At 54.2% G+C, this 26,148-nt stretch overlaps 1 protein-coding gene across 13 annotated transcripts in view; it reads left to right on the top strand.

The window, feature by feature from the left end:
• TTC7A (tetratricopeptide repeat domain 7A) overlaps window positions 1–24,420 on the top strand; it is a 158,737-nt gene extending 134,317 nt beyond the window's left edge. For all 13 annotated transcript variants that reach the window (XM_016948483.4, XM_063789883.1, XM_009442429.5 and 10 more), the window contains 3 exons: window positions 628–762; window positions 9,632–9,834; window positions 22,553–24,420. In XM_016948483.4, the coding sequence (XP_016803972.1) occupies window positions 628–762; window positions 9,632–9,834; window positions 22,553–22,774 (560 nt within the window). In that variant the 3' untranslated portion in view covers window positions 22,775–24,420. The remainder of the gene's footprint in view (window positions 1–627; window positions 763–9,631; window positions 9,835–22,552) is intronic.
• Window positions 24,421–26,148: the final 1,728 nt, after the last annotated feature.

Below are 26,148 nucleotides of genomic sequence, written 5' to 3'. Positions count from 1 at the left end.
GTACCTTTCTACAAACAAATGAGAATATGCACTTGTGAAAATAGAAAGTGAAAATAGCCAAGGGAAGAAAAGAAAAATCATTCCTAATTTCACCACTTAGACCTTAATAAATGGCCTTTCAGACTTTTTTCCATGCCCATATTTCTTTTTTATAAAAATGTGGTCCTATTCTTTTGTAACTTGCTTGTTTTCACCTAACTATATAGTGCGAACATCTTTCTACATTGATATCTGTATTTGTATTTTGTTATTTTAATGACCGCAGAGTCTGGGATGATTATACCCCCACTTATTTTTAATCAATCCCTATTGTTGGACACTGAGGTTATTTCTGTTGTGTTCACGTAAAGAGCATCTTTGCTGACATTATTGTTTTCCTAGGAATAGATCCTAGTGGGATCTCTGCCTGATTTTCCTCCAAAGAGCTCCCCTCCCCAGCTGTGGGTGAGAGGACATAGTGGGCCCTCCCTAGTGGGTCTGTGAGCTGCTTTCTGGCTGCCCAGCCGCACCACCCTACCCTGATTCAGGGTGCCCTGTCTCCCCATGGTGCTGGGCAATGACTGCTCGTGGGGCCTGCAACGTGTGGACCTCTGACCACTGCTCGGCTCGTGCCCTCTTGCTCTGCAGGATCCCGGCGGGCTTCGTCCATCGCCGCCTCCCGGCTGGAGGAGGCCATGTCAGAGCTGACTATGCCCTCTTCGGTCCTGAAGCAGGGCCCCATGCAGCTGTGGACCACGCTGGAACAGATCTGGCTGCAGGCTGGTGAGTGCCCTGGTCCCAGTGACACACACAGCCTGTCTGCAGGCCACCCATGCTCTCAGAGCCCTGTCCTGGAGAAGGGAGTGTGGGGAGGTGGGGACACCTTGCTAGGCCCACGCGGGTTACAGAGTCCTCGCCTCTGGCTGTGGGTATCCTTCTCTGCCCAGTGGAGATGGTGTCTGCCTTCCTGCCTGGGAGAGCTTCTCTGGCAGCAAGCCCAAACGTGAGAGGATTGGAGGTCCTGAGAGGCCACACAGATGGACAGTTGTCTCAGTCTCAAAAACAGGCTTCAAACCCTGGAGAGCTCAGACAGGGGAGGTGTGGAGGCCCCAAGAAAGAGAGGGCTGGGGGTAGAATTCATTGAAGATGGAGGAAAGACTGGTAACTTTGAGGTTGCCATTCAGGTGACAGTCCCTCTTGGTAACTAAGTGATACCATTGCCACCAGGCGTCTGAAGGCCAGCCAGTGTTGGGGAGGCAGGCTGTAGGAAGCCTGGCTCCAGAGTTCCACAGACCTGGGTTCTGAAAGCAGCCCACAGCTGGCTAGCCCTGATCTGAAACGAGCCAATGTGTGACACAGTCAGGGTGGCCATTACAAGTGCTCAGCAAAAGGTGTTTGGCTTCCGTCTCGTCCATGGCAGTCATGGTGGAGGAAGAGGCAGCATGGCCGCACGGACAGCGAGTGTCCTAACACCGGCTTATGAATGCCCGGGAGGGACTCGCTGCCAAGAGTTTTGAAAATTTACCCTGACAGTAGTGTGAGAGGTAGATCAGAGTGGAAAGAGAGAGAGCCAAAGCCAAAGATGACAAGTGCCTGAATGAAATAAAATGGCAGCAGAAGACAGAGGAGGAGGGTAGGCTAAATGGACCCCTAAAGTACCCCAGGCCAACACACCCCCTTGGCCTAGAGCTGCCCACGTGAAGTTCTGGGCCCAGGAGTACCTCTTGCATTTTCTCTGATTACCCTCCTCTCTGCTCCTTCTCCATCATGGGGGTGTGCTGTTGTCCCCAGGGGGGGAGTTGGAGAAGAAACCGAAAGTTGATGATCTGTTACTGGGACATGGGGATTTGGTAAGTCAGAGTCCGAATATGCTTGTTAGCTGAGAATCTAAGGTTTCCCACTGCATGTTCCTCACATACGGACACATTAGTATGCAGTACGCCCCAACTCTCCCCACTGTAGGTTCTGAATCTGCAAAAAACATTGGATAGGATTCACAGGAAGGCTAGACATGGGAGCACTTTAACAATGCAGAAACTGTCCCAGTTAGCATCTCAGGGTCCCTTCAGATGCTGGGGGTGGGCGGAGGCTGCACTTGCTCCACAGTCAGCTTGTTGGGTCTTAAGTAGGAAGAGGGATGTTGAAAAATCCAGAGGAATAATAAACAAGGCCTTGCCTTAGGCAAAGGTTCCCGTCGTCTTCTAAGATTCTAATGACTTCTAAGACTAAAATAATGACTTCCAACTTCCAAGGGGCCGCATGGAGCCCCAGCCCCCACAGATTCGCACCCATGATGGGGGCTTCACCAGCTTTAAGGAATGCAGCGTAACACAGTGATCAGATGCTGCAGTTGTGGGTTGCCTGTACCAGAGCTCCCAGGCCTTTGTTTGAATGATTTGCCTTGGTTTTTGGTGGGCCGGTTTTTGGTGGGGTTTTTTGTTTGGTTGGTTGGTTGGTTGGTTGGTTGGTTGGTTTTTTGAGGCAGAGTCTCACTCTGTGGCCCAGGCTGGAGTGCAGTGGTGCAATCTCAGCTCACTGCAACCTCCACCTCCCAGGTTCAAGTGATTCTCCCACCTCAGCCTCCTGAGTAGCTGGGACTACAGGTGTGTGCCACCATGCCCGGCTAATTTTTTTTGTATTTTTAGTACAGACAGGGTTTCACCAAGTTGGCCACACTGGTTTCGAGCTCCTCACCTCAGTGATCTGCCCGCCGTGGCCCACCAAAGTGCTGGGATTACAGGCGTGAGCCACTGCGCCCGGCCTGATTTGTCTTGTTTGTTTACTACCATCATCACAAGCTTGCTTGCAGTTCTCAGGTTGTATATTGCTTTATACTAGGGATGTTAGCATGTGCTGATAACTCCAAGTAAGGTTAAAGGCCCTCCTGAAGCCAGTAATTAGACATGGGAATGTCAAGAGAAACACATGCCTTTCAGTCATTTGCACATGAGCCTTTCTTCTTTGGTCATTGTCTTAGATATTAACTCCACAGAAGAGAACTCCGAGAACAGCATCTGAATGCTTTGAATGTGGCGCTGCATCAGGGTCAGGCAGTGTAGTATTAGGAGACCAGTTTGGGTGCATGTAGCAGATCCAAAATAGCAGTGTCTTGCACAAGGTGGGTGCTTATTTCTTTCTCATGTAACAGTTTACAGATGACAGCCTTGACTGGGACAGCGACTCTTCTCTCCCTAGGGTATCACTGTCGTCCATGTGGTCCAGGGTGGCTCTCTGCCACATTCACATTCCAAGGCAAACGATTTACAAGGAAGAAAGGCACCCCCTTCCCTATAAGGACATGTCCTGGAATTGGCACACATCACCTCCCCTCATGATCCATTGGCCAGAACTTAGTTATTTGACTGCCCCTAATTGCAGAGGGCTCTGGCAGATGTCATTATTCTGGGTGTCCCATTAAAAGTCAGGGGATCAGGCCGGGTGCGGTGGCTCATGCCCGTAATCCGAGCACTTTGGGAGGCCGAGGCAGGCAGACGACTTGAGCCCAGGAGTTCAAGACCAACCCAGGCAACATGGTAAAACCCCATCTCTACTAAAAATACAAAAAAATTATCTGGGCATGGTGGTGCATGCCTGTAGTCCCAGCTACTCTGGAGGCTGAGGTGGGAGGATCACTTGAGCCTAGGAAGTCGAGGCTGCAGTGAACTGAGACTGTGCCACTGCATGCCAGCCTGGGCAATGGGAGTGAGACCCTGTCTCAAAAAAAAAAAAAAAAAAAAAGTCAGGGGATCTATCCTGCTAGAAGAAGGGGAGAATACACTGGTGACTGGTGCACAACCGCCACGGCCAGGAAAGGAACATGAGAAGGTGTCCTAGTTCTTTCATTCTGAGCATGAGAGAATTCCAGGGTAATTTGCACCCCCTGAGCCCTCTCCCCTCCCCTGGCTGCCATCATCACTAGCAAGCATCTACCAAGCACCTGTTGAATGGAGGGCTGCCAGGACCAGATCACCAGGGCAATGATCTCCCTAAAGCGCCTCCCCCACCTGACCCAGGCTAAGAATACAATCAGCATCCCCCCGCCAAACCCTGCCTAATGACTCCACCAGCTGCAGCAAATTTGCAGGAAGGGAAAAAGATGCCTTCATCATTTTGGAAGGAGCTAATCCCCCTGGTTTGGTTCAAGATAAATTGCATCCCAATCTGTATGGCAGTAAGTTCCATCGTGAATTCACTCTTTGGTTGAATTCAAAGAGACTGTCGTAGCCTTCCTCTCTCAACTCTTGCCCTCCTCTCCTCCCTTCTTCAAGCCTCCTTCCAATTCCAGTCCAGTGCGAGAAGCTGATGAATGGTACCCACTTGAGAGACGGGCTGCAGGGCATTGCCTCTTGGGCAGCGGGTCTGTGTGAGAGTGGGAGAGGCACAGAGTCCCATAGATGCTCCAGGATCTGAGTGTTGAGAGAGGTGCTTTCCCTAAAAGCAAGAACTACCCCTTCATCCCCCATGACCCCCATGATCCCAGGTCACGGCTCTGGGAGCCGACAGTGGGCCAGAGCAGGAGACGCATGTAGGGAGAGTGCCCCTGCCCTGGAGGTCCAAGGGCTCATGGGCAGCTCTGGGCTTTCTCCAGGTTTAGGGGAAGCTGGCCTGAGTCTCATCTCCCCGATGCCAGACTCCTGTGGTCTGGTGCCGGTGCCCTGGCCCGCAGTTGGAGGCCACCCCAGGTGTCTCCTGGGCAGACTTGGGGGGCTGGGGTGGGGTGGGGTGGCCAGCACTGTGGCTGAAGCGGGTGTTCATGATGAAGCCATAGTCCAGGGAGAAGCTGGCGCTCACCCTTGGTCCTACATGCTCCTCTACTCTTTGTCATCCTTCCTGCCCCCTCCTGTCTTCATTCAGTGCCTTCTTCCCATGTCCTCCTCTTCCCTGGCTCCAGCTTTTTCTTCCCTCCTCCCAGCTTCCCGAGTCAGCGAGGCCACTCTCAGGACAGGCCCATGCAGCCCCTGACTGCCTTGTGCCCTCTAGGTCCCAGGGATGGAGGGTCTCAGACCAACCTGAGAACTCCCTGGAGACCTTTGGATTCCCTTTGTTGGCCTGGGCGTTCTCCATTCTAGCCCCCTTGATCTTCACTGTCCTTCCTCCCTTGCCCTCTCCCCACCTTCCTTCTTTTTCTGGGCATTCATATGCTCTGAGTGTCTGATGCTTATTTCCTTTGGGTCACCCAAATGGCCCCCACTGAGGGTCAAGGCTAGCCATGGTGAATTCTTTTGGGGGGACTAACCTATTTCTCTCCTGCCCTGTGGCTCACCTCTCTGAAGTCTGGGGGAGGGTCTCTGTAGGAAGCACACTCACCTGGAGAAGCCCTAAGAGGCCTTGGGGGTGGGCCCAGGCTCTCTGTACCCTGCTCATCAGCACAGGGCCAGCCTTCGGGCAAGGCCCTCCCTGCAAAGGGGGTGTGGAAATAGCCCATGGAAAGTGGGCCCATCCCCCTGTCCGGGGTGGGAGAGCCTCGGCTTTGGCAGGAAGACTGGAACCAGCTCTGGGTGCAGGGTTAGACCAGGATGCCTCAAAAAAAATAATAAAAGGGCCTCTTGCAAAGCTCCAGGGAACAGATGTTTTCCATTTGTAGCCTGCGGAGAGAAAGCACAGAGGAGAGGGGGTGGAGAGAGATGGAGGGAAGAGGAGGAAAACCGGAGACAGACAAGCAAGAGAAGAGGTCAGGGGGTAGGCAGGAGGATGATGAGAGCAGAGGGAAAATCAGAAAGGGGAAGACAGCGTGAAGGAATGGAGGGGCCCCTTGACGCTGAGGGTGCAGCAGGGGCACCGTGTGCCCAAATCTCTGACCCCTCCCCCCATCCAGCCCCGTGTGCTGGATGATGACCTCGACGATGAAAATTCAAGGAAAATGTGGTGCCCTGGCCAGGGGATGCTGGGATGGGTGTGGGCACCACTGGGTCCTGGCAGCCACGGCCAGGCTGGGAAGGATCAGGGCCGTGGGTGGATGCGGCGCCCCAGGGCTACTGCAGCTATCTGACCATGGCTAGCAAAGCGTCCAGCAGGAGCCGAAGGCATCTGCTCAGGGACACTGAGACTAGCAAGGGGCGGTGCATTGTCACCCCAGACCTTTGGGCCTGTGTGCAGGTCAGAGGCCTACCCTGGAGGCTGGCCCTGCTGGGCACTGTCTGCCAGGCTGCCAGAAGCCTTCAGGAGGCTTCTCTGCTCGGGCTCTGGTCTGTGTCTTCTGGTTTCCTGTCTAACTGGGAATGGAGCCCATCAGTGGAGCAGCCCTAACGGTTCTTCAGGATGTGCTCTCTGGTGTATGGCCAGCCCAGCAAGGCCCTGGCCTCTGGAAGAACCAGGGCCCCGAGGCAAGAGGGATTGGGATTGGGTGGGGTACCCTCTAATTAAAATCTGTTGATGTGAATACACTATGAGGGGTCCCCAAGGGAGGAACAAGGGGCAGCCTCTGGAGACAGCGCAGCAAGTTGTAAACAGCTTAATGAGCTGTGCCAGGGCCAAGTAGACCAGGGGAGTGGGGAGCTTGACTCCTGGGCCCTCAGCTAAACTGAGCTTCTGGCGATGGAGGAAGCAGCCACCCTGCAAAAGTCACACCCACACACTTCCTTCTGCTTCTCCTCTCTCGTGACCCTGGGGATTCTGCCACAGTGGAGCCCAGCCCATCTTCCTTGTCTTCTTAGTCCAAAGGCCTCTGCAGCCTTCAGGCTCCAGCTCCAATGCCTCCTCCCTCAGGAAGACTTCCCTGACCACACCAGCAGCATCGACCTAGCCCCTCTTGAGTGCCCATAACACTCAGATGTGGCACTTGTCATTCCACTGTCCTGGTCTCTGAAGTGGTTTAGTGGCTCAGCTGCTCCCACTCCTGGCCCCACTCTTTCTCCTCCTTGTGGGGAGACCAGGCACATAGTCAGTACTCAATAGTTGTATGTTAAGCACTCAGTTATGAGGGCAGCCTGTTCAGATGCCCCAGCAGCAGCTCAACAGCAAAGCGGAGAGGGAGAGCTGAGGCTGAGAGAGCCAAATCTCTGACCCCTCCCCCTACCAGCCATCTGCCCCTGGGTTCAAAGACCCCATTTCCTCTGCTCTCTGCCTTGGGAACCTCCATTTCAGGCTGTCCCCAGGGACTAGAGCCCGCATTTCTCTCCCATATCCAGGAAGCCTGGCTTCTCTGTGTTTAATTCTCTGATCCTCCCAAGTTCTCATCTCCACTAGAGAAAAACCAGAGTCCTCTCACTCAGAAAGCGTTGTATTTTAGGATGTGGCAGGCTACTCGGGTTGCACAATGAACCTTAGGCAATGCTCGTGCTAAGTACCCCAGTGCCTGTGTTGCAGTCAAGGTTTTAGTTAGGCCTCTCCTGCTGCCTACTGGGACAGGAAGAGGGAATGTCTGGGCCTGGTTTCTCCACCTCTTTCTGGGAGCTTCCCTTGGGCATCCCTGTTCTCTATCCCACCCCAGACATAATCTGAACTAGGGTAACCTCAGCTGTCAGCTTTTGCTAGGCAGGGTTCTTGGCAAAACCACAAGTCAGACTCTGCTGGCCCTTCTGCGTTCCCCATCTGTGTCTTGATCCTTCTGTGCCTTCAGCATAGGCTCAGCCCCAGGAGTGGGCAGCCAAGCCTGGGGGCTGCTTTGGACAAAGTCTGAGTGCCCAGTGAGGCCGAAGAGCCGCGTCTCCTAAAGTGCCTGCCGTGGGGTGTGCCTGTGCCGCGTGGGTCTGCAATGTGTGTTTGTGTGGGCTGGCCTGGGTTGGAGAAACTGCGGCATTTCCTACTCCTCTGGTTGCAGGACAGATCCTCCCCTGCCTGCTGGCCCAAAGGGGTGTGTGTCTGCTTTGGAGGGAGGCCACAGAACTGCTTGGGAGTCCAGCCCTGGCTTTGCCCTTTCTCAGTGAGGGAATGGAGTGGGGTCCTAACCTCCTAAGCCTGCTTTTTTTTTTTTTTTTTTTTTTTGAGATGGAGTCTCACTCTGTCGCCCAGGCTGGAGCACAGTGGCGCGATCGCAGCTCACCACAACCTCCGCCTCCCAGATTCAATCAACTCTCTGCCTCAGCCTCCCAAGTACCTGGGACCACAGGCACCCACCACCATGCCCAGCTAATTTTTTTGTATTTTTACTAGAGACGGGGTTTCACCATCCTGGCCAGGCTGCTCTTGAACTCCTGACCTCGTGATCTACCCGCCTTGGCCTCCCAAAGTGCTGGGACTACAGGCGTGAGCCTGTAGCCCAGCCACCTGCATTTTTTAAGTATGGATTATGATAGCACCTGCCTGCTTCCAAGACTTGCTGTCAGGATTAATGAGAAAATGTTTCCCAAACCTGGGGCTTGGCCCATCAGCTCTCCATCAGCGCAGGGGTGGTTTCTGTAGCTGTTACCAACACTGCCTGGTTTGTGCCCTCCTTTGCCCCTGAGCTTCTTCTCCCTCATCCTCCCACCCCATCCTTGGCAGGGTCATTTGGTTCTCCCTGGCTCTGAGCACACGCCTACCTTCAGTCAGCCCCTGCCTGGGAGACCAAGGGGCCCAAAGAGAGCTCCCTGGTCTGCTTCCATCCCCTTCTCCCTGGACATGCAATGAACAAAGTGAAGGAACACTGAAAAAGAGGCTGGAGTCACCTGAGCAAGCTCTTAGCTCAGGGGACGCCACATCCCCACGCGAGGTTCTGAAGTCAGACAGCCCAGTGCAAACCCTGTCTTCACCACTTACTCCCACTGTGGCCTTAGTCCCATGCCTTGACCCCTCTGTGCCCAGTTTTTGCCCCTCTAAAGTGGGGTAATAAAAGTACTTGTGCAAGGTGCGGTGGCTCATGCCTATAATCTCAGCATTTTGGGAGACTGAAGTGGGAGGATCTCTTGAGCCCAGGAGTTCAAGACCAGCCTGGGCAACATGGCGAAACCCCATCTCTACAAAAAAATACAAAAATTAGCTGGGCATGTTGGCACATGTCTGTAGTCCCAGCTACTCTGGAGACTGAGGTAGGAGGATTGCTTGAGCCCAAGAGGTCAAGGCTGCAGTGAGGCCAGGCACGGTGGCTCACGCTTGTAATCCTAGCATTTTGGGAGGCTAAGGTGGGCAGATCACTTGAGGCCAGGAGTTCGAGACCAGCCTGAGCCCCTCTACCAAAAATACAACAATTAGCCAGGCGTGGTGGTGCGTGCCTGTAACCCCAGCTACTCAGGAGGCTGAGACAGGAAAATCACTTGAACCCAGGGGGCAGAGGTTACAGTGAGCTGAGATCGCGCCACTGCACTGCAGCCTGGACAACAGACGGAAACTCTGTTTCTAAATAAATTAATTAATTTGTTTTTAAAAAAAGGCTGCAGTGAGCCATGGTCATACCAGTGCACTCCAGCCTGGGTAACAAAGGAGACCCTGTCTCAAAAAAAACAAAAACAAACAAACAAAAAATGCTTATTCTACAGGGTTTTTGTGAGCATTAACTGGGACGATCTTGGTGCCATTGACTGGCACTTAGCAAGGTGCCTGACACAGAAGAAGCACTCAGAAACCGTTACCTAGTGTTCCCACTACATCCTATAGTCAGTGTGTCCCATGCTGTGATTTGGTGGGATAGAGTTTGTCACCTAAGACTAGTTCCCTGGCTCTGAGGATGCAGGGAGGGGGTCAGGATGCCTCTGACTCCCCACCACTCACACCTCCCACTGCCCTTCTGCTTTTGCAGCTGAGCTGTTCATGGAGCAGCAGCACCTCAAGGAAGCAGGTTTCTGCATCCAGGAGGCGGCGGGCCTCTTCCCCACTTCTCACTCAGTACTCTATATGCGGGGCCGGCTGGCTGAGGTGAAGGGCAACCTGGAGGAGGCCAAGCAGCTGTACAAGGAGGCGCTCACGGTGAACCCAGATGGCGTGCGCATCATGCATAGCCTGGTGAGTCAGAGCCCCCCGCGCTCCCACCACCTCCTCCCACAGCCTCAGGGCCCTTATCCCGCTTTGTCCCTCCTTGTCCCCATACTCCACTGCCTGCCTGTGCCTTGCTACTGCTGTTCCCTGGTGTCTAGGGGAGGGGGCTTCCCTCCTGCTCTGTTGGAAGAGACAGTTCTTGGGATACTTAGCCTTCTCTTGTAGACACAGGCCATTTCCCTTCAATCAGGGTCTGTGTTGATGACAAAATCTAGAAGGTTTGGTTGATACTCTTTGTGACTTCCTTTTGCTGTAGGTTTCCGCAAAGGGATCTAGCCCCAAAAGGCTCTCATTGTTAACCATCAGACCCTTGCCCTGAAGGCTAATCCAGACTCTAGGTGGTTACCAAAATGCTTTTCTTTCTGGGAGTCCCCAGACCCTCCCTGTCTCCTCCATTTCCAAGGAGTCCCACATCTCTTTGGTGGGATTCAGGGGGTTTTCTGGGGTGGGCTGTCATGTCAGACCTGACTCAAGCACACACTGAGAATGGTCCCTGGGGTGCTAAGAGGATCCAGTAGCCCCTGGTCCTCATTCATGGGCTCAGGACTTGGGTGTCCAGGGCACAGTGGCCTCCCTGTGGGAAGCTCAGAGGCTGGGGAGCAGGATGCTGATACTCTTGTCCTGGCCTTACCTCTACCTGGTGATCATGGGTAAATCAGCCACCTTCTCTGAACCTTAGTTTTAATTATCTGTCCGGTGGGTATCCTCTGGTCCAGGCAACATTTATTGAGCACCAGCTCTGACAGGTGATATACTAGACCCTATAGATGATCATTTTTTCCTGCTTTCCTTTGCTGCTTCCAGAGAACATGTATCCGGATAAATATAGTGATCTGGAAGCTTGCAAGCCTGCATCTGCACAAGTGATTTTTGAAGGATAATCTAGGAGCCCACAGTTAGCAACAATCTTTCCCTCTTAGGGTCTGGGTTCCACCTTGGATGTCCCCCTGTGAGAGAGTGTTAAGGAGAACAGCCATTAGGGTATCCCTGACGTCTTCTGGCACGTAGAGAGCACAGAGGCATCAGGAGAATGGCTCCAGATGGCTGAAGAGTTGGCATTGCCAAAAGGGGGCTGATTTGTCCGTGAGGAGAAGCTACAGGGAGTTAGATTTCAGCCATGTCAGGGAAAACGTTATAACTCTTAGCATAGTCTAGGCACATACTCAGTAATCATCTGGTGAGAGTGTTGCCGAGAGAATGCAACGTCATGGGGAGGAGCCAGACCAGGTCATCTTCATCAGGTCCTTTCCAACCTGACAGTCCTTGAAAAGGAAATACAACAGAAATTCCCAGCTCAGCTTTTACTCCCACTGCCTGATTTCTATAGATTTCTAACTTAGGTCTGTGTGAATGTTCAGCCTCAAATGAAGAAAGCCCGTGCAGCCACCATACACCCTTGTCCATGTTCCTTCCCACATGGCTGCATTGCCTTCCAGTCAGCTCAGCAAATGTTTGCTTTCTGCAAGAGGCTTCCTCCTTCCTCCCTCAATTTAGACATTAGCTTCTCTGATAAATGCCTCGCCAGAGGTCACATCCAGAAACTTGATTAGGGCAGTGGGAGGGAGGGTGTGGGCTATATCATTGGGCCTGCAGCCAGGCAGAGATGTCTGCCTTCCACTGTGTTCACGGATATAAGCCTGCAGGCTCAGCCCTGAAAACCCAACAGAATCCAATAACAAGTACAATTTTGAAGTAACAGTGTACCATTTTTCATTTATGCTTATTATTGTTTGTAGCTATTTTCCTGAAATTGAAGCAGTTTCCAAGGGTAGGTTTCCATGGTAACTGAATAGCTGTCCAGAGTGGCTCCCTGCAGATGTTTCTGAAATGGTCCCTTTTTCCTTCCTGGGGTGCCTTGCTGATTTGATGAAATTAGAGCAAGTCAGAGCCAGGCCTGCCCTCTTTTAAAGTTACAAGCAACCAGAGGGGCAGTCGGCTTCTGCGTGGGCAGCCCATCCCGTCTACAGGCTCTGTTCCTGCCAGCATCCCACACATATGCATAAAGAATAGCAAATGTTCAGCCTGGGGAAGATTTGCTAAGCACTCATTTTCTAAAGACATTTGAACACTTTAGTGAGTCGATCTCAAGTGTTCCCAGATCTAAGTGTCTTCCCTGTGCTGGCCTGAGGCTCAGGACATCTGGGATCTAATCCTGGCTCTGGCCCTGATCCACTTGGGGGACTTAGGAAAAGACACATTTAACTTGCATGCTCCTGGTGTCCCCTTTTGTACATAATAATCCTCGTTCCTGGGCCATAGTGTTGTTCTAATCAAATGAGGTGATGCATGTGAAAGTGTAAATATCTGCAGTGCAATCCCAGAGATGGCAAAGCACAGCATGGAGTATCTCACCCCCCTTCAGTCCCTCACCAGTGTCAGACATTGCTAAGCAATCACAGCACCTTTTTCCCACTGAGCAAAGATGTGATCTTGGAATCTTTTTCAACGTGAAACAACATGATAGGAACGACTAGCTGTCATTCTAGGTCAGTTTCACATTTATGTAAGGGATTCATTGTAAAAATAGTAGAGGAAAGATGTCCATCAGTCATCTGAGCCTTTGTGAACTCTGGAGGTTGGTACAGCCTTAGATAATTACCAAGAGAGGAATGTGGAAGGTATCCCTGCTGTGGAGTCAGGGCAGGCTCCCAGGGAGGACACTCTGGCCTTACCATGCCACTGTGACTTTATGAGGACGTTGGCCTCTGATCAGTACAAGGGGAAGGAGAGCCTTCCCTCCCCTGAGGGCACAGCCACCCACAAGCCTGGGCTGGAGCGAGCCCTCTGAGGTCGTGGGTGAGTCCCACTCCCTGAGGTCTGGAAAGTGGTCGGTGGAGATATTCTTAGTGTGCTGTGTGGGTGCTGGGTTTGGCCCTGTAGTCCTTGGAGTGGGATTGGCAAGTGCCAAGAGGCTGAAGAAAGCCCACTGGGAGTTGAAGACTTTGCTCTTAGGGGCTGGGGACCCCATGTTTCTAAGAATATAAGCTTTGGCCAAGAGCAGATTCTCTACTCTCCCTGTCCCCCTGTCGGTGCCCTAGATGCAATAAGGGATGTTTCTGTGGTTCTAGCCCTGCTCTGGGTTCAGCTTAGGGTTTTCTATCCAGACCAGGCAGGAAGGAGATGCCACCTTGGCAGTTCTCTGCTGGGCAGGAGAACCAGCGGAATTTGTCCCAGGTTTGTCCATCAGGCTCTGGTCCTGCTGGCTGCCGTCTGTGCCAGGCTCAAGGATGGCCAGGGGCCTCCGGGAAACTGGCAAGTGTAGAAAGAAAAAGAAGTGTGCTCTCTGCAGTGGAAATGAAATCACAGGAGCAGGTCCTGACAGTCTGCCAGTGTGGTCCCAGACTTCTCTCCAGTAGCTGGAAATCCCACTCGGCTGGGGTATTCAGAACTGAATTCACTGGCAGAAAATTCTAGCCAAGAAGGGGAAGGCTGAACTTTGCCTGCCTGCCAATGGGGAAACGTGAGAAGGAAGGCAGAGGCCCTCCCAGAATGCGCAGGAGTCGCTGGTTGACACTGCTCTTCAGAGAGGGCTTCAAGGCTTGCCCAGGAAGGGACCCCCGGCAGCCTGCACTCCTCTTGGAGCTTATGTCTGCCCTGCCACCTCCCTGGATCCCCTCTGCACCAGGCACTTCCAAGGGCAGAAGAGGTACCTGAGGAAACCAGGGAGTCCCAACAGTGACTGGTGGAATGGTTGGGTCATTGAGAGCCCTCCCAGGAAGGGCGTTCCTTTGAAGTCACCTGACCTTCATGGTGGGAGGGTCATTGGTTGGTCATGAAGCTGAGATTAGAGCACCTCAGGGAATGACTGGCTTGACTTGGTTTCCCAGTGTAAGGAAGGAAAAAACAATTTTCCCTCTACCTTTCTGAGTTCTTAGCTGGGACCTTGGTAACAGGAGACAGATTAACAAGGAAAAACAAACAGAACTTTATTAACATGTATAAAATGTATTCATGGGAGATACTCAGGGAAAATGAGAAAAGCTTAAAGAAGTAGCTTAGAGGCCCAGCTCAGTGGCTCACACCTGTAATCCCAGCACGTTGGGAGGCCGAGGCGGGCGGATCACGAGGTCAGGAGATCGAGACCATCCTGGCTAACACGGTGAAACCCCATCTCTACTAAAAATACAAAAAATTAGCCGGGCGTGGTGGTGGGCGCCTGTAGTCCCAGCTACTCGGGAAGCTGAGGCAGGAGAATGGCGTGAACCTGGGAGGCGGAGCTTGCAATGAGCCAAGATCGCGCCACTGCACTCCAGCCTGGGCGACAGAGCGAGACTCCGTCTCAAAAAGGAAAAAAAAGAGGTAGCTTACAACTGTGGCTTACATAGCATTTTCAACCAAGAGCATACAATTTAAAAGAAGCAATGAGACAAAGAAAAAGGACTTGGAGTCTCTGGGGATGGCAAATTGTGGGAAGACAAATCAATGGGAAACTAATGGTAGACAAAGGCCAGTTAGCAGCGCTTGTTATGTAGATTCCTTTGTGCCATCTCCAGGCTGATAAGGTTCTAACGTTGTCTTCTGTGATCAACCTTTGTCCTTCCTGGTTGAGAGGGGAGGAGGGACATCCTTATAAATTTATATCCTGCTTTTAGGCAAATAGGGGGAGGGCAGAGAGCTTTTCTTTTCTCTGCTTCTTCTCAGTTGCCTTCAGCTCAAAACAATCCTTATGCCCAAGTGACATATTTTGGGGTGGCATGTTCTGCTATCCTTCAGCAGCCCCTGAAGAAGGTCCTAGCCCTGGCCACAGAGCCACCCACTCTCCCTGCCCTCAGCTTGGCTAAGGAGAGTGTGGACACTTTGGTGCAGCTTGTCTGCACTGCAAGAGACAACTTGACACCCTCAAGCATGAGTGGACAAGCGAGGTGTCTGGGTGGCACTCTGCCCTCTTCTCCCAGGGGCAGACTCTGGAGAGGAGGAGTTTCCTGGTCCCTCCCCTCCTCATGCTTTCTTCTTGGTGAGGGAGCTCCAGGCTCTCCAGAACCTCTCCCTGTCAGGCACCCCAGCAGTAGTGGGGAGATGGCTCTGCATGAGCTTTGGCTAATTTGGTAATTCCTGGGATGCAGTTACTGAAGCATTCCTGGCATGTGACCCAGCTTCTTCTCTCTCCAAATGCCCCTGGAAAGACAGGAAGACAGTGTTGTTATCTGCATTCCTCTTGATGATAGAGTGACGATGAATGATTTCCCTTTATTGGTTCCCTCTTGCTGCCAGTGTGGAGCAGGCCGCCTCATTCTTTAAGTGGGTTTGCAGGATCAAGAGCGTGGGTATGGCCTCAGAGCCTCTCATCCCTCACCCCAGGCTGTGGCATGAGGGGGCACATCTTAAGTCCCCAGAAGCTCCCTACCACCACCCCTGGTACCTCCCAAGGCGGGACCTGAGTCACTGAGGGCCAGAGCTCTGCCCATCCAAGCCCTGAGGCTCTGGGCTGGGCCTTTTTAGGTGCTCTGGGACTCTAACAAGAAGGCTCTGGTCTCTAAGGCCAAAAGGATGAACTCTGGCCACACAGAGCTTCACCCATCACCCCCTCCGCCTGCTGGCTGGCCCTCTCCCCCGTCATGGAGGGTTGGACCAGATATGAGAGGTGACAAACATAAGACAAGCAGCCCTGCGTTATGGGGGCGCTTGAGGGTTACTTTCCTCACTGGGTGTCTCAGTCCATTTTGTGTTGCTGTAACAGAATATCTGAGGCTGGGTAATTTATTATTATTTTGTTTTGTTTTTATTTTTTGTAGAGACAAGGTCTCACTATGTTGCCCGGGTTAGTCTTGAACTCCTGGGCTCAAGGAATCCTTCCGCCTCAGCCTCCAAAAGTGCTGGGATTACAGGCATGAGCCACCACGTGTGGCCTTTTTAAAAAATATATTTTTTATAGCAATTTACAATAAGCAGAAACTTTTTATTTGGCTCACAGTTCTGGAGGCTGAGAAGTCAAAGATCGAGGGGCACATCTGGCGAGGGCCTTCTTGCTGCCTCATCCCATGGCGGAAGGTGGAGGGGCAAGAGAGTGTGAGAGAAGGGGAAGCCGAACTCATCCTTTTACCAGGAACCCCCTCCCAAGATAACAGCATCAATCCATTCAGGAGGGCAAAGCCTCTTAAAGGTCTCACACTTCAATTCTGCTGATTGAGGCTTAAGTTGCTAACACATGAATTTTGGGGGACACATTCAATCCATAGCACTGGCTCAGTTTTTTCTGCTGTCAAATTGGGATGATAATTTAGACTCTCTTGTGACTTCAAGGAGCAGTTTTAGGGCTCAGGTGAACTGAAAGCTGTGAAAAGATAAGTCAACGTTGGGCATTTTTATCACTATATTCACATAGATGACTTGATGGCATGTGGCCTGAGCCTGAGCCCCACCTGGGACCAGGCTGGTTTCTGTTGGACCATTCTTAGTGTGGGATGAGGGTCTTTGGCCCAGATTTCCTTGTGATGCCAGCAGGGTGCTGAGAAGACAGGGAGGGAGTGCCTGGCAGAGACAGGGACCTCCAAGATGCCTTCGAGGTTCTCCTACGGTTGGTTGGCTGGGATGGTTTTTAAAATGAGTATCAGAGCTGGCTCGGGAGGAGGCACCTGCAGGTTGGAGCAGGGCCTTCAAGTTCATCTGACCTGGACCTGAGTCCCACTTTGCCTTCACTCACTGACCAGGTTCTGTAACCTCTCAGAACTTCAGTGTTCTCATCTGTAAAATGAGGCTTGCTATACCAAGCACCTAGGGCTGTTGTTAGAATTAGGTTAAATAATTGCATAAGTTAGTGGCCCAGTCATTGGGATTATTTTTATGTTTTTCACTGTGAAGCATAGCTGCCGGGCCATGTTCAGATGCTCTTGGTTCTCGGGGGGGAGTGGAAACCTGGTGCCAAGCCCCAAAGACTCATTGCGGTAAAGCCACTCCGTCCTCACTGAGTCCACAGGGGAAGCTGGCCAAGGCCACAGACCCTAGCTGCCTTGTGGACAGGACAAGAGTGCACACAGTGCAAGGCCCGGCCTGACCTTAGCTACGGGGAGGGCAGCCTGCCTTGCGGGGGAGAATGAGCTGAGGGACGAGGGAGATACCTTGGGTAATCTGCGCCTGTTGGGGCAGAGGCTCTGTGGTGGCAGGCTCCGGGGAGGCCCTGACCTACCGCCATGCCGGTTCAGCATCTGTTTTCTGACTTGAAGGAGGAAGGATGTCCCGAGCAGCTGAGGAATGACACTCAGTGCCTGGCATTTTGGAGGTGCCCTGACACTGGGTGGGGCTCAGTGCACAAACAGCAGGGTCCCGGGTTCCTGGGGCCAGTGGCCTCTGCTGCTTATGCCCCATGTCTCAGGGTCCAGGACGCACCACCAGCTCTAGGCTTCTTTCTCTGTGTTCGTTTCCGGAGCTGTGGCAGGTGGCTTAGAGGGGTCTAGGCCATGAGCGGACATGGAATCTTGCTTCTGCTTGGCAGGAAAGTTCAATAGGAGCGTCTTGGCTCTGTGACCTCTGATGAGATGATTTTTATTGTGAGCTTTCTGTTCACCCCTCGCCAGTGCTGCCTGAGGTCACCTTCCCTGATGGGAAAGTAGAGGAGATGAAAGTAGAGGGTTCTGCAGGCCCATGGTGTTGGGGGGTATGAGGGTGTGTCCCCCAGCACCTGCTCAGTGGGGATCAGAGGCCCCTCCATACCCACCTTATCCCTGGGCTGGCACAGCCCCACACACACACCCTGAGCCCTGGCTCAGGACTCTGGGAAAACCTTAAGCTGATGTAGGCTCCTGAAGTCCATCACCAACCCTGATGAGGAAGCCTGTCATAGATTCAGATCAGAATGATACTTGAGCACTGCTGGCTTAATTAAGCTCCAGAATCAATTTTTTCAAAAAAAAGAAAAGAAAAGAAAGACTCACCCTACATGGAGAGAGAAGGTAACGCAGCCCTTTCTCCCTGTCCAGCAGCCCCCTCCCCAAACTGGCCTTCACTGTGCCTTTGGCTGCACCTCCTGCCCAGAGAGGGGAGCTTCTGTGACTGAGCCCCCTTCTCACTCCCCATCACGGGGACTCACTTCTAGAACCCGGGATCCAGAGGCCTAGCCACAGCCCCTTGACTGACCTGGAGGGCTGGGCCAGGCACTGCTCCAGGATGGGTAGAGGCCCCTACAGACCTAGAACCTGATACCAGCCCAGGAAGGGGAGGAGAAAAGGCCCAGCCACTGGCCAGAGGAGACGGCTGGCAAGGAAGTCAATTTCTTGGTGGCTCCTCAGGCTGCAGAGTCCTCCAGGATGTGACCCATCTGGCCCCTGGCCGCTGGTCCCTGCCCCTCTGAAAACAGACAACCCTTAGCCCCAGCTGAAGAGGCCTACTGGTGTTCTTCTACATCTCACTTGTAAAGGACCCCAGAAGAGAAAGGGACAGGCACTCACTACCCCAGGAGACCCCCACCTAGGTTGGGCTCCTTGTGAGTCTGGGCTCTTCTCAGCAGGAGCCTCTTCTTTTGAGGCCCAGGGGGCTCTGGGGTGAACACATCCCACCCCAGCACTGGGTGGGGCTGGAAGGGTTTGCTCCCCTCCCCATATCAGGGAAGTGGGACCCTGTGGCTTTGGAGCTGCCCTGGCTCCAGGAGGCCTGTGGTGATGGGAGTGGGAGGTTTTCAGCCTGGAGAGGCGCCTCCCTCCCTCCCATTCCAGGTCTGGTTGGACAGGTTGAGGCTGACACACCTGAGAGAATCCGGAATGCCAGAGAGCCTGGAGCTGGGCTGGAATGCCGGCCTCCCTGGAAGGGTGTGTCTATGTTCCAGGGTGGCGTTAGGGAGGGCCCTTTCTGTAGAGCAGGCTCCTCCCAGCAGCCCTGGTGTCCCCAAAGGCAGGCTCCAGGGACCAGAAGGCTCCCGCAGCTTCCAGCTGATTCCTGGCTTCCCAGCTGGAAAAGCTGTTACAGAATCCCAGGAATGTGCCTTGAGCTCAGAAAGAAAATTCCCAAAATAACTAACTTCTATAAATACTTGAGGGCAGGGGTGGGGAGGGAGGGCTCAGCCTGGCCCACAGCTGGCCTAGCGCCAAGGCTGCTTCCCAGGGCAGGCCCCCCTCGAAGAAGAAGCATGCACACCCCTAGACCTTTGTGCTGCTCTGCCCTTGGAGGGCATCATCAGGCACTGAACTTATGGGCTGGGATGGTGTGCAGTGGAATTCTGAAAAGGCAAGGCCCTTTTCCCCTCATCCCCTCCCAGGCCACAGCCCCTGGCCACACGCTGTGCCTCTGCAGATGACCTGGGTCCCACAGGGAGGCTCCCCACTGAGTGTGAGCCCAGACCCCAGCAAGACCTTAGGGCCCCTTAGGTTCTGCACCTGCGTGGCCGTAAGAGGCAGGGCTTGCCAGGCTCCACGTGGGCAGCATCCCTGATCGGAGGTCCACATCTGTAAGTGCGTGGGTGCCTATGGGTTCCCTGGCTCTGCATTTGGGCTACATCCTGAGCTCTGAGCCTTGTTGAGCTGCTGTCCTTTGGGGAATAACAAAGCAGGCAGGAGGCTGGGGCGCTGTCCCTCTCAGCCTGGGGAGGGGCAGGACAGGGATCACATCCATGAGCCCCACAGTAACTAAGCGTGACCTTGAGGCGGTTGTGTGGTCAGGAGGAGCTCCGCCCTCAGGGTAAGGCTTCCTGGGAGAGCAGAGTCTCGAGCACTTGAGATGTGGCCACACATCCCCCCCACTCCCTGAGATCCAGGAAGGGAGAGAAGGAGGGTCCTGAGGTGGGAATTTCTGGGGACTTCCCCCAGAGCCCTGCACCTCCCTGGAACCATGTCTGTGGCTATAACCAGCCCAAAGCGCCCCCTTGGAGGTACGATGTCTGATCACCATAAACAACTTGGATATCACTTTCGAATCCCTGTGGGCTGGCAGCACAGCCATGGCATCTCCCAAGGGACGGTCGAAAACTGGAAGCCTCTCAGCAGATCTGGTCTCCTCTCTCAGCGTGGGGCACACCCTCACCAGGATGAGGGATGGGGGATTCACTTGGGACATTTGGATGAAATTGAGATGTCAGTTCTTGTTCCCACCATCTCCCAGGAGGCCTGTTCTCTGGGAGGGTCGGGGTGCCAGGAGGATTGTCTGCAGGTCCTAGGTGCAGCGCTGGGCTCAGGGCAGAGTAGGTGAGACCTCGCATCTTCCTGGGGCTGTGTCTTGCCCAGTTGTCAGGCAGCAAACAGCGCTGAGTTGCTACCAAACATGAACTCGGCTGGTGTCAGGGGCAGGTGGCAGAAGATCCTGTTACAGGCCCTGGGCCTCTGGGCCCCAGCCTGACCCCAGCCCGGTGTCTCCTTTCAGGTTCTAAGGTCAACATCTCAGGGTGGGGGGACATGAGCCAACCCACCCTAGCCTACAGTCCTCCCCCACAGAGAGCCATGCCCTCTCCCAGCTTCTAGAGAGATCAGCCACTCCACCCGCTCCCCACCTGAAAGGACCCTCTGCTCATCTTGAAGGCGCTGCTGTTTGCTGTCTGCCCCCGCGGTGATTTTTCAAGTTGATCATTGCAGAATCCTCACAAGAGCCCCTCGAGGAAGGACTGTTTCATTGCTTTGGTTTACAGATGAGGAAACCACAGCTCAGAGAAAGTTGGCCATTTGCCCATGGTCACGGCACTTGTCAGTGGCAGAGCTGGGATTCCAACCTGGCCAGGGCTTCCGGCCACCAAGCCCTGAGCTTTTTCCTCCCTACAGACACACACAGGAAGTTACTGCAAACCTCCGAAACTGAGAATATACACACACACACACACACACCAGCCTGCAGACACATCTGGCCCCTTCCCAAACACCCACATACTTCTTGATACCAGGGGTTTTCAAACTTGTTTTTAGCAGTTGAGCCCTTTTTTCAAACAAAATCCCATGTGGAAGCTCAATATAGAAAACTTAACGTGTGGAAGCCACTCCGGCCCTGCCCCTCTCTGGGAGGCCTTGCCGGCCTTTCCCTTCTGTCCTGTGTTGCTCCCTCCTGGGCAGAACTCACAGGGCTCAAACCCTCCATTTTTGGTGCTTACTTTTGTGTCTGGCGGCCCGTCGCCTGGCCTCATTCCCTCCTCCCTGTGGGCCGTGTTCCATTGTGAGCTGCTGGGGTCTGGCCCTTGGGTCTGGTGTGGGCGGAACAGCTAGGCCTGGTGCCCTGCTGGCCAGCCTGGCCGCTACCCTTGGTCCCAGGCAGCCCTGAGTCAGCACCGCTCCCATCTGGTGAGAGCGTAAGACCCTGCCTGAGGCTCCACCCCGCCTGCAGCCACCCTGTCCTCCCCTGGCCTCTGCACGCCTCATCCGTGTGTGTGGTTCCTTGCTACGGCTTTGCCCAGGGCTGACAGAGGCGCTGTGAGGACAGCCTCTTCCTCCCCCGCCCCCTGGCCGCAAGATCTCCAGCCAGCGCCTCTGGAGAGGGAGAGGCTTTTCCTAGGGCTTCCTGAGCGCCATCTTTCACTCCCACCGAACTGGTTGTGTTCCAAGCTCTCCGAGGACTTGATGAAACCAGGCATGCGCATCTTCCCCAGCGCGTCTCCATAGCAACAGAGGGCCTAACTCTGGGGAGCTCGCTGAGGAGGAAAATGTTCCAGCTAAAAATGTACATGGCCGTCAGTGGGCGGGCACCGGAGAGGGGGCTCCAGGCACATAGAAGGCAGCTCCCCACCCCCACTGCGGCCCCCGCCTGTCCAGGAAGTCAGTGGTGGGCTTTACCTCCCGTCTTGGAACAAGAGAAGGGCCCCCCGTGCTGTCATCTCATGCCACCCTCAGGGCTGAAACAGGGATCAGTGGGACGGCATGAAGCAACCTTTGTGGGACCTGAGGCTGAAAGGGGGCCCTGCCCCTCTCCCTCCACTCACTACCCTGTCCACCCTACCCACTTCCCAGTGTGGGTAGAAGAGGATGTAGAGGGGACAAGGTGCCAGTTTCACTTCCCAGCCTCTTCTTATGACTATTCCTGTTAGTTCCTCTATCTCTTCGGTAACAGGGTTGTTTGAGCCAAACAGCAGGGCCAAGCTTCCCTGTGCGTGACCCAGACCCCCCCAGGCCTTTCATCTTTCAGCCAATCCAGCCCATTCACCCAGCACCCCATCCCCCGCCATCTGACCCTCCTCCCATGACCCTCTCCTGAGGAGCCACCGCACACGCACACGTTTGAGCTTTTCCTCCCTGGTGGCAGTGGTGAAGGCCTGTAATGCGTCCTCCTCCGTCTGTCTGCGTCCCTGGAGTGAAGGGCATCTCTGGGCAGCAGGAAGGACTGAGACGCATGGCCCCACTGAGTGAGAACACACTCCTGCCAGACACTTCTCAGAGCTTTACACCTCCTGACTCCTTTCAACCTCACCGCGCTCTCGAGAGAGATGCTGTGATTTTCCCATTTACAGATGAGGAAACTGAGGGCCAGAGAGCTGGGATTTGCCTAGGATCCCCCAAACGGTGTGACACAGCCAGGTCTGTTGACTTGAAAGCCAGTTCCTCGGGACCGGCAGGAACAGAGCTCCTGCAGTGGGTTTCCCAGGAGGCTGGGGTTAAAGCAGGGCTTGGGCAGGGCCAGGTAGGATTTGTATGGGGAAAGGCACAGTCACTTAACAGCGCCCAAGCCAGAGACGCGGGAATCCTCTCGAGCTGATGGCTGCTGCCACCCGTGCACCTGTGCTTGGCCCAGTTGCCAAGATGCCTGTGCCATGGGACACCCCTACTCACCCTGCCCTGTGCTTCGTCCACAGGGTCTGATGCTGAGTCGGCTGGGCCACAAGAGCTTGGCCCAGAAGGTGCTTCGTGATGCCGTGGAGAGGCAGAGTACGTGCCACGAGGCGTGGCAGGGCCTGGGCGAGGTGCTGCAGGCCCAGGGCCAGAACGAGGCTGCCGTTGACTGTTTCCTCACCGCCCTTGAGCTGGAGGCCAGCAGCCCTGTGCTGCCCTTCTCCATCATCCCCAGAGAGCTCTGACGACGCTGCAGCCGCAGGGAGGGAGGGGCTGGCCAGAGGGAGAGGCAGCAGGGAACGTGGGTCAGGGTGGGGCAACAGTGGCATCAGGTGCGGGGCCTCAGGGAAATACGTGTTTAGTGAACGCCTCTGCAGCTGCAGCCCTCGTTATCTTGGCTGGGCCAAGAGGGCCTTCCTGGATTTCTTTGTTGGTGCCTTGGGAAACAGTCTGACTTGAACCCTAAGTGCCTTTGGAGAGTTTTGTGGTGACCAGACTTGCTCCCCAAGAGCTGGGCAGCAGGGAGCCTCACAGCTGTCCTTCACCCTCACCCATGCCTCTGGCTTGGGGTCTGGGGGGGTCTCACTCCCCACTCTCAGCACAGTACAGACTTCTGGATCTCTCTCAGGTCTTGCCCAGGGCAGTCACAATGTGAAGAAACTGCGGGCAAGTGGGAAGACTATGAGATTTCTGGGTTCCCTTCTCAGACTTGGAGTTAGTAGATGATTCCTGCATTGCCCCTCCTTGCCCCCTGAGACCAGCTGGGCCCCACCTTGCTCTTTCCCCCTGCTACCAAGTGCCTTTGGGGCCTCTGGGGTCTGACCAGGGGTACTGAGCACCCGCCCTAACACTTCCATTTCCACCCACCCCATCTCCCTGGAAATATGCTCCAGCCCAAGCAGCCTCCGTAGGCTTTAGATCCTGTGGTTGCTAGATCCAGTCCTTTCTAATACCCTGAGTCAACACATTACTTCTGCAGGTCTTAGGCTACAATGCAGGTCCCTTGAGGGCCACCAACATGGAGGTAGGCAGTTTCTAGGACTGTCCCCAGTACATCTCACCACCCACAGCCCTTTTTTTGCCTTGATTCGAGCCTCACCCTGGCCTTTTGGCTTCCCCTGCCTGAGAGAGACCTGAGGAGGGGACAGAGCCCAGCCCCTCTCCTGTGGCTGAGCAGGCCGGTGTGTCCATGACACCTGTCTTCCGGGCCTGGGGGCTGTGGGTGTATGTCCTCCCTACTGGCTTCCCCGGCCCCTGCTGCATGATGCTCTTGGAACTCTTCCCCAAGGAGTCAGTCCCCCAGGCCTATCAGGGAATCCTTTTGTATCTGCACTTTGGGTTTTAGTTTCAAAGCTCCATCAGGTACAGCTTGCATTTCAGGATGTGTGGAAAGCTCGGGTGAGGGCTGCCCTGGTTCATCATAGCTCCACCTTCCTCGGAAGGAGTGGGCTGTTGGAGACCCCCCCATCCATGGCACACTAGCTCAGCACTGCATGTCCCGAGATGATTCCCAAGACAGCTGGTGCCTCCTGGCTTTCCTGCGCCAGGCCAAGGGGCACCACAGAGGACCCTGGATCCTTTGCCTCTTCTTGGTTGAAGGATCTCTATGTATGTGTGTATATAAATTTAGTTTTTTATCTATATATATAAAATAGAGATCTATTTTTTTTCTGGAATTCTGTTAGAAAAGTAAAGAAAAAGCAAATGCTGTTGGTTTATCTCAGGGTGCCCAAAGTAGTTGTAGTCAATTTTTGGTACTAGGAAAGGCACCCAATGCATTTCCTGACTTTTAAGCATTTCCTTGTTGGAAGCAGCAGAGGGCCAGGCCAAGTTGCTGACAGTGACTTTGCAGGTTGAATAAAGAAACCCTCGGAGGGGAAGCAGGCTTGTCTGAAGCAGCATGTATATTCATTGGGCATGTAGCTCCCACACCAGCCTTGAGCCAGGCCCTGGACAGGAGGGGCTGTTGCAGGATGAGGGAGGCCAGAGAAGTCATCGAAGCCAAGACCTGGGCCCAGCTGGGGAGGGATGTGGGGAAGGAAGGATGGGAGGGAGCACCCTCTGGGAAAATGTGGATTTGAGCTGGTGAGAGTGTTGCTAAGGCTGGGCTAAAGCCTGGAGGGGGTAGGAGGAGGCAAGAGGGGTCCAGGCAGGGCTGATCCTGGCCTCTGACCTGTCCAGGGCGACCCCTGAAGCCCCTGCTGCCTCTGGGCATTGCTGGGAGAGGCCAAGGCAGGACTCACGTCTGAACAGAGATCCCCTCGGGCATTGCTGATGGGCCACCTTCAGCTGCAGGGAAGAAGCCTAGGAGAGGAGGCATGGGAGGGACCTGGGCCTTGTTCAGATTGGCCACCTCTGCTGAGAAGTCCATACCAGTACACCCCTAATAAGTTATGCCACATACCAACGTACTGTGGATATTATAACCTGCATTAAAACAACTCTAAAGAACGCTGCTCATTTACACAGAAGCTCTGTTTCTTCATGTACCCCAGGGGATCACCATAGCACCCCCAAGGCTGCAGCCACCTCATTTTGAAGACAGCTGCCCTGAGGCTTCCCCTCAAACCCAGGGCTGTTCTTGGCCGTCTGGACTCTTCCCTCTTGCGGCGCCTCCGGGCGGCCTGGCCTCCCCCAGTGCCCACCCTCCGTGCCACGCTCAGCCAGACATTGCTGTCCCCGTAAGGAAGGGCTTTGCTTGCAGCCTTTGGGTGCCCAGCTTCTCTTGCTGTGGCCTTATTTTAAGGTAACACATTTACAAGCTTGAGTGATTGAACACTTGGTATCAAATTTCTTGTCATGTACCCTAACCCCCAGCTCATGGCCTCCTTGGGCGAGAAGTACAGGCCACCTTAGGTGGCAGGGGGTGTCTGCCAGCCTGGGGGAGAGGCTTAGAAACTCATCCTGCAGGGAGGGGAATGGAGGGAATGTGGAAGGAGGGAAGGCTCTGCCTTCCTCTTCTGATGGGAACAGGGTTTCCCAAGCTGACCTTAAGTTGGTCGAATGTTGGAGAGTCACGCAGCGGTGGAGACCTGCTGAGGGCCCCAGGCACTGCCTTACCCCAGTTGCCCATCTGCAGGCCCTGTGCTCACACAGAAACCCTCACTGGAGAGTGAGGCACCTGGCTCCTGTGTCTAAACACACCATGCTGGGACCAGGGTTAGAGTCTGGGGACAGACCTCAGACTGCCTCTCACCCCCTCAGACTTCCACCCACGTGCCACTTTCCAGGACACAGCTCCCAGTTGTGCACTTACATATTAATAGTCTCCTGCAGGCACAAATATGAATGGCATTTCAGCCGCCACCACCCAGACTCCTTTCTGGTACCAAAGTGCTCATTGTTGCACTCCCATCCCCCACCCAGCACTCAGATGTCGTCACTGTGCAAATATTTCTTGGGCTTGGGAAGCCTCTGACTAACCAAACCTCCCCATCCGCCTAGACTTTGATGATGACCCACGGGCAGGGAGCCTCATGCCTAAGTGGCCTGTGAAACCGACCCATGAGGTACTGATCCAAAGGATCCTGAGAGGTCAGGGAGGTCCTGACTCGAAAGGATCCCCCCACCACCCGTCCCCTGCCAGAAACTTCTTAGAATTTTCATCAAGCTCTTTCAG

The sequence above is a fragment of the Pan troglodytes genome, chromosome 12, assembly GCF_028858775.2.
Source record: "Pan troglodytes isolate AG18354 chromosome 12, NHGRI_mPanTro3-v2.0_pri, whole genome shotgun sequence".
Taxonomy (NCBI): domain Eukaryota; kingdom Metazoa; phylum Chordata; class Mammalia; order Primates; family Hominidae; genus Pan; species Pan troglodytes.
The sequence above is the reverse complement of the archived record's forward strand: the minus strand, read 5'-3'. Positions and strand labels throughout refer to the sequence as shown.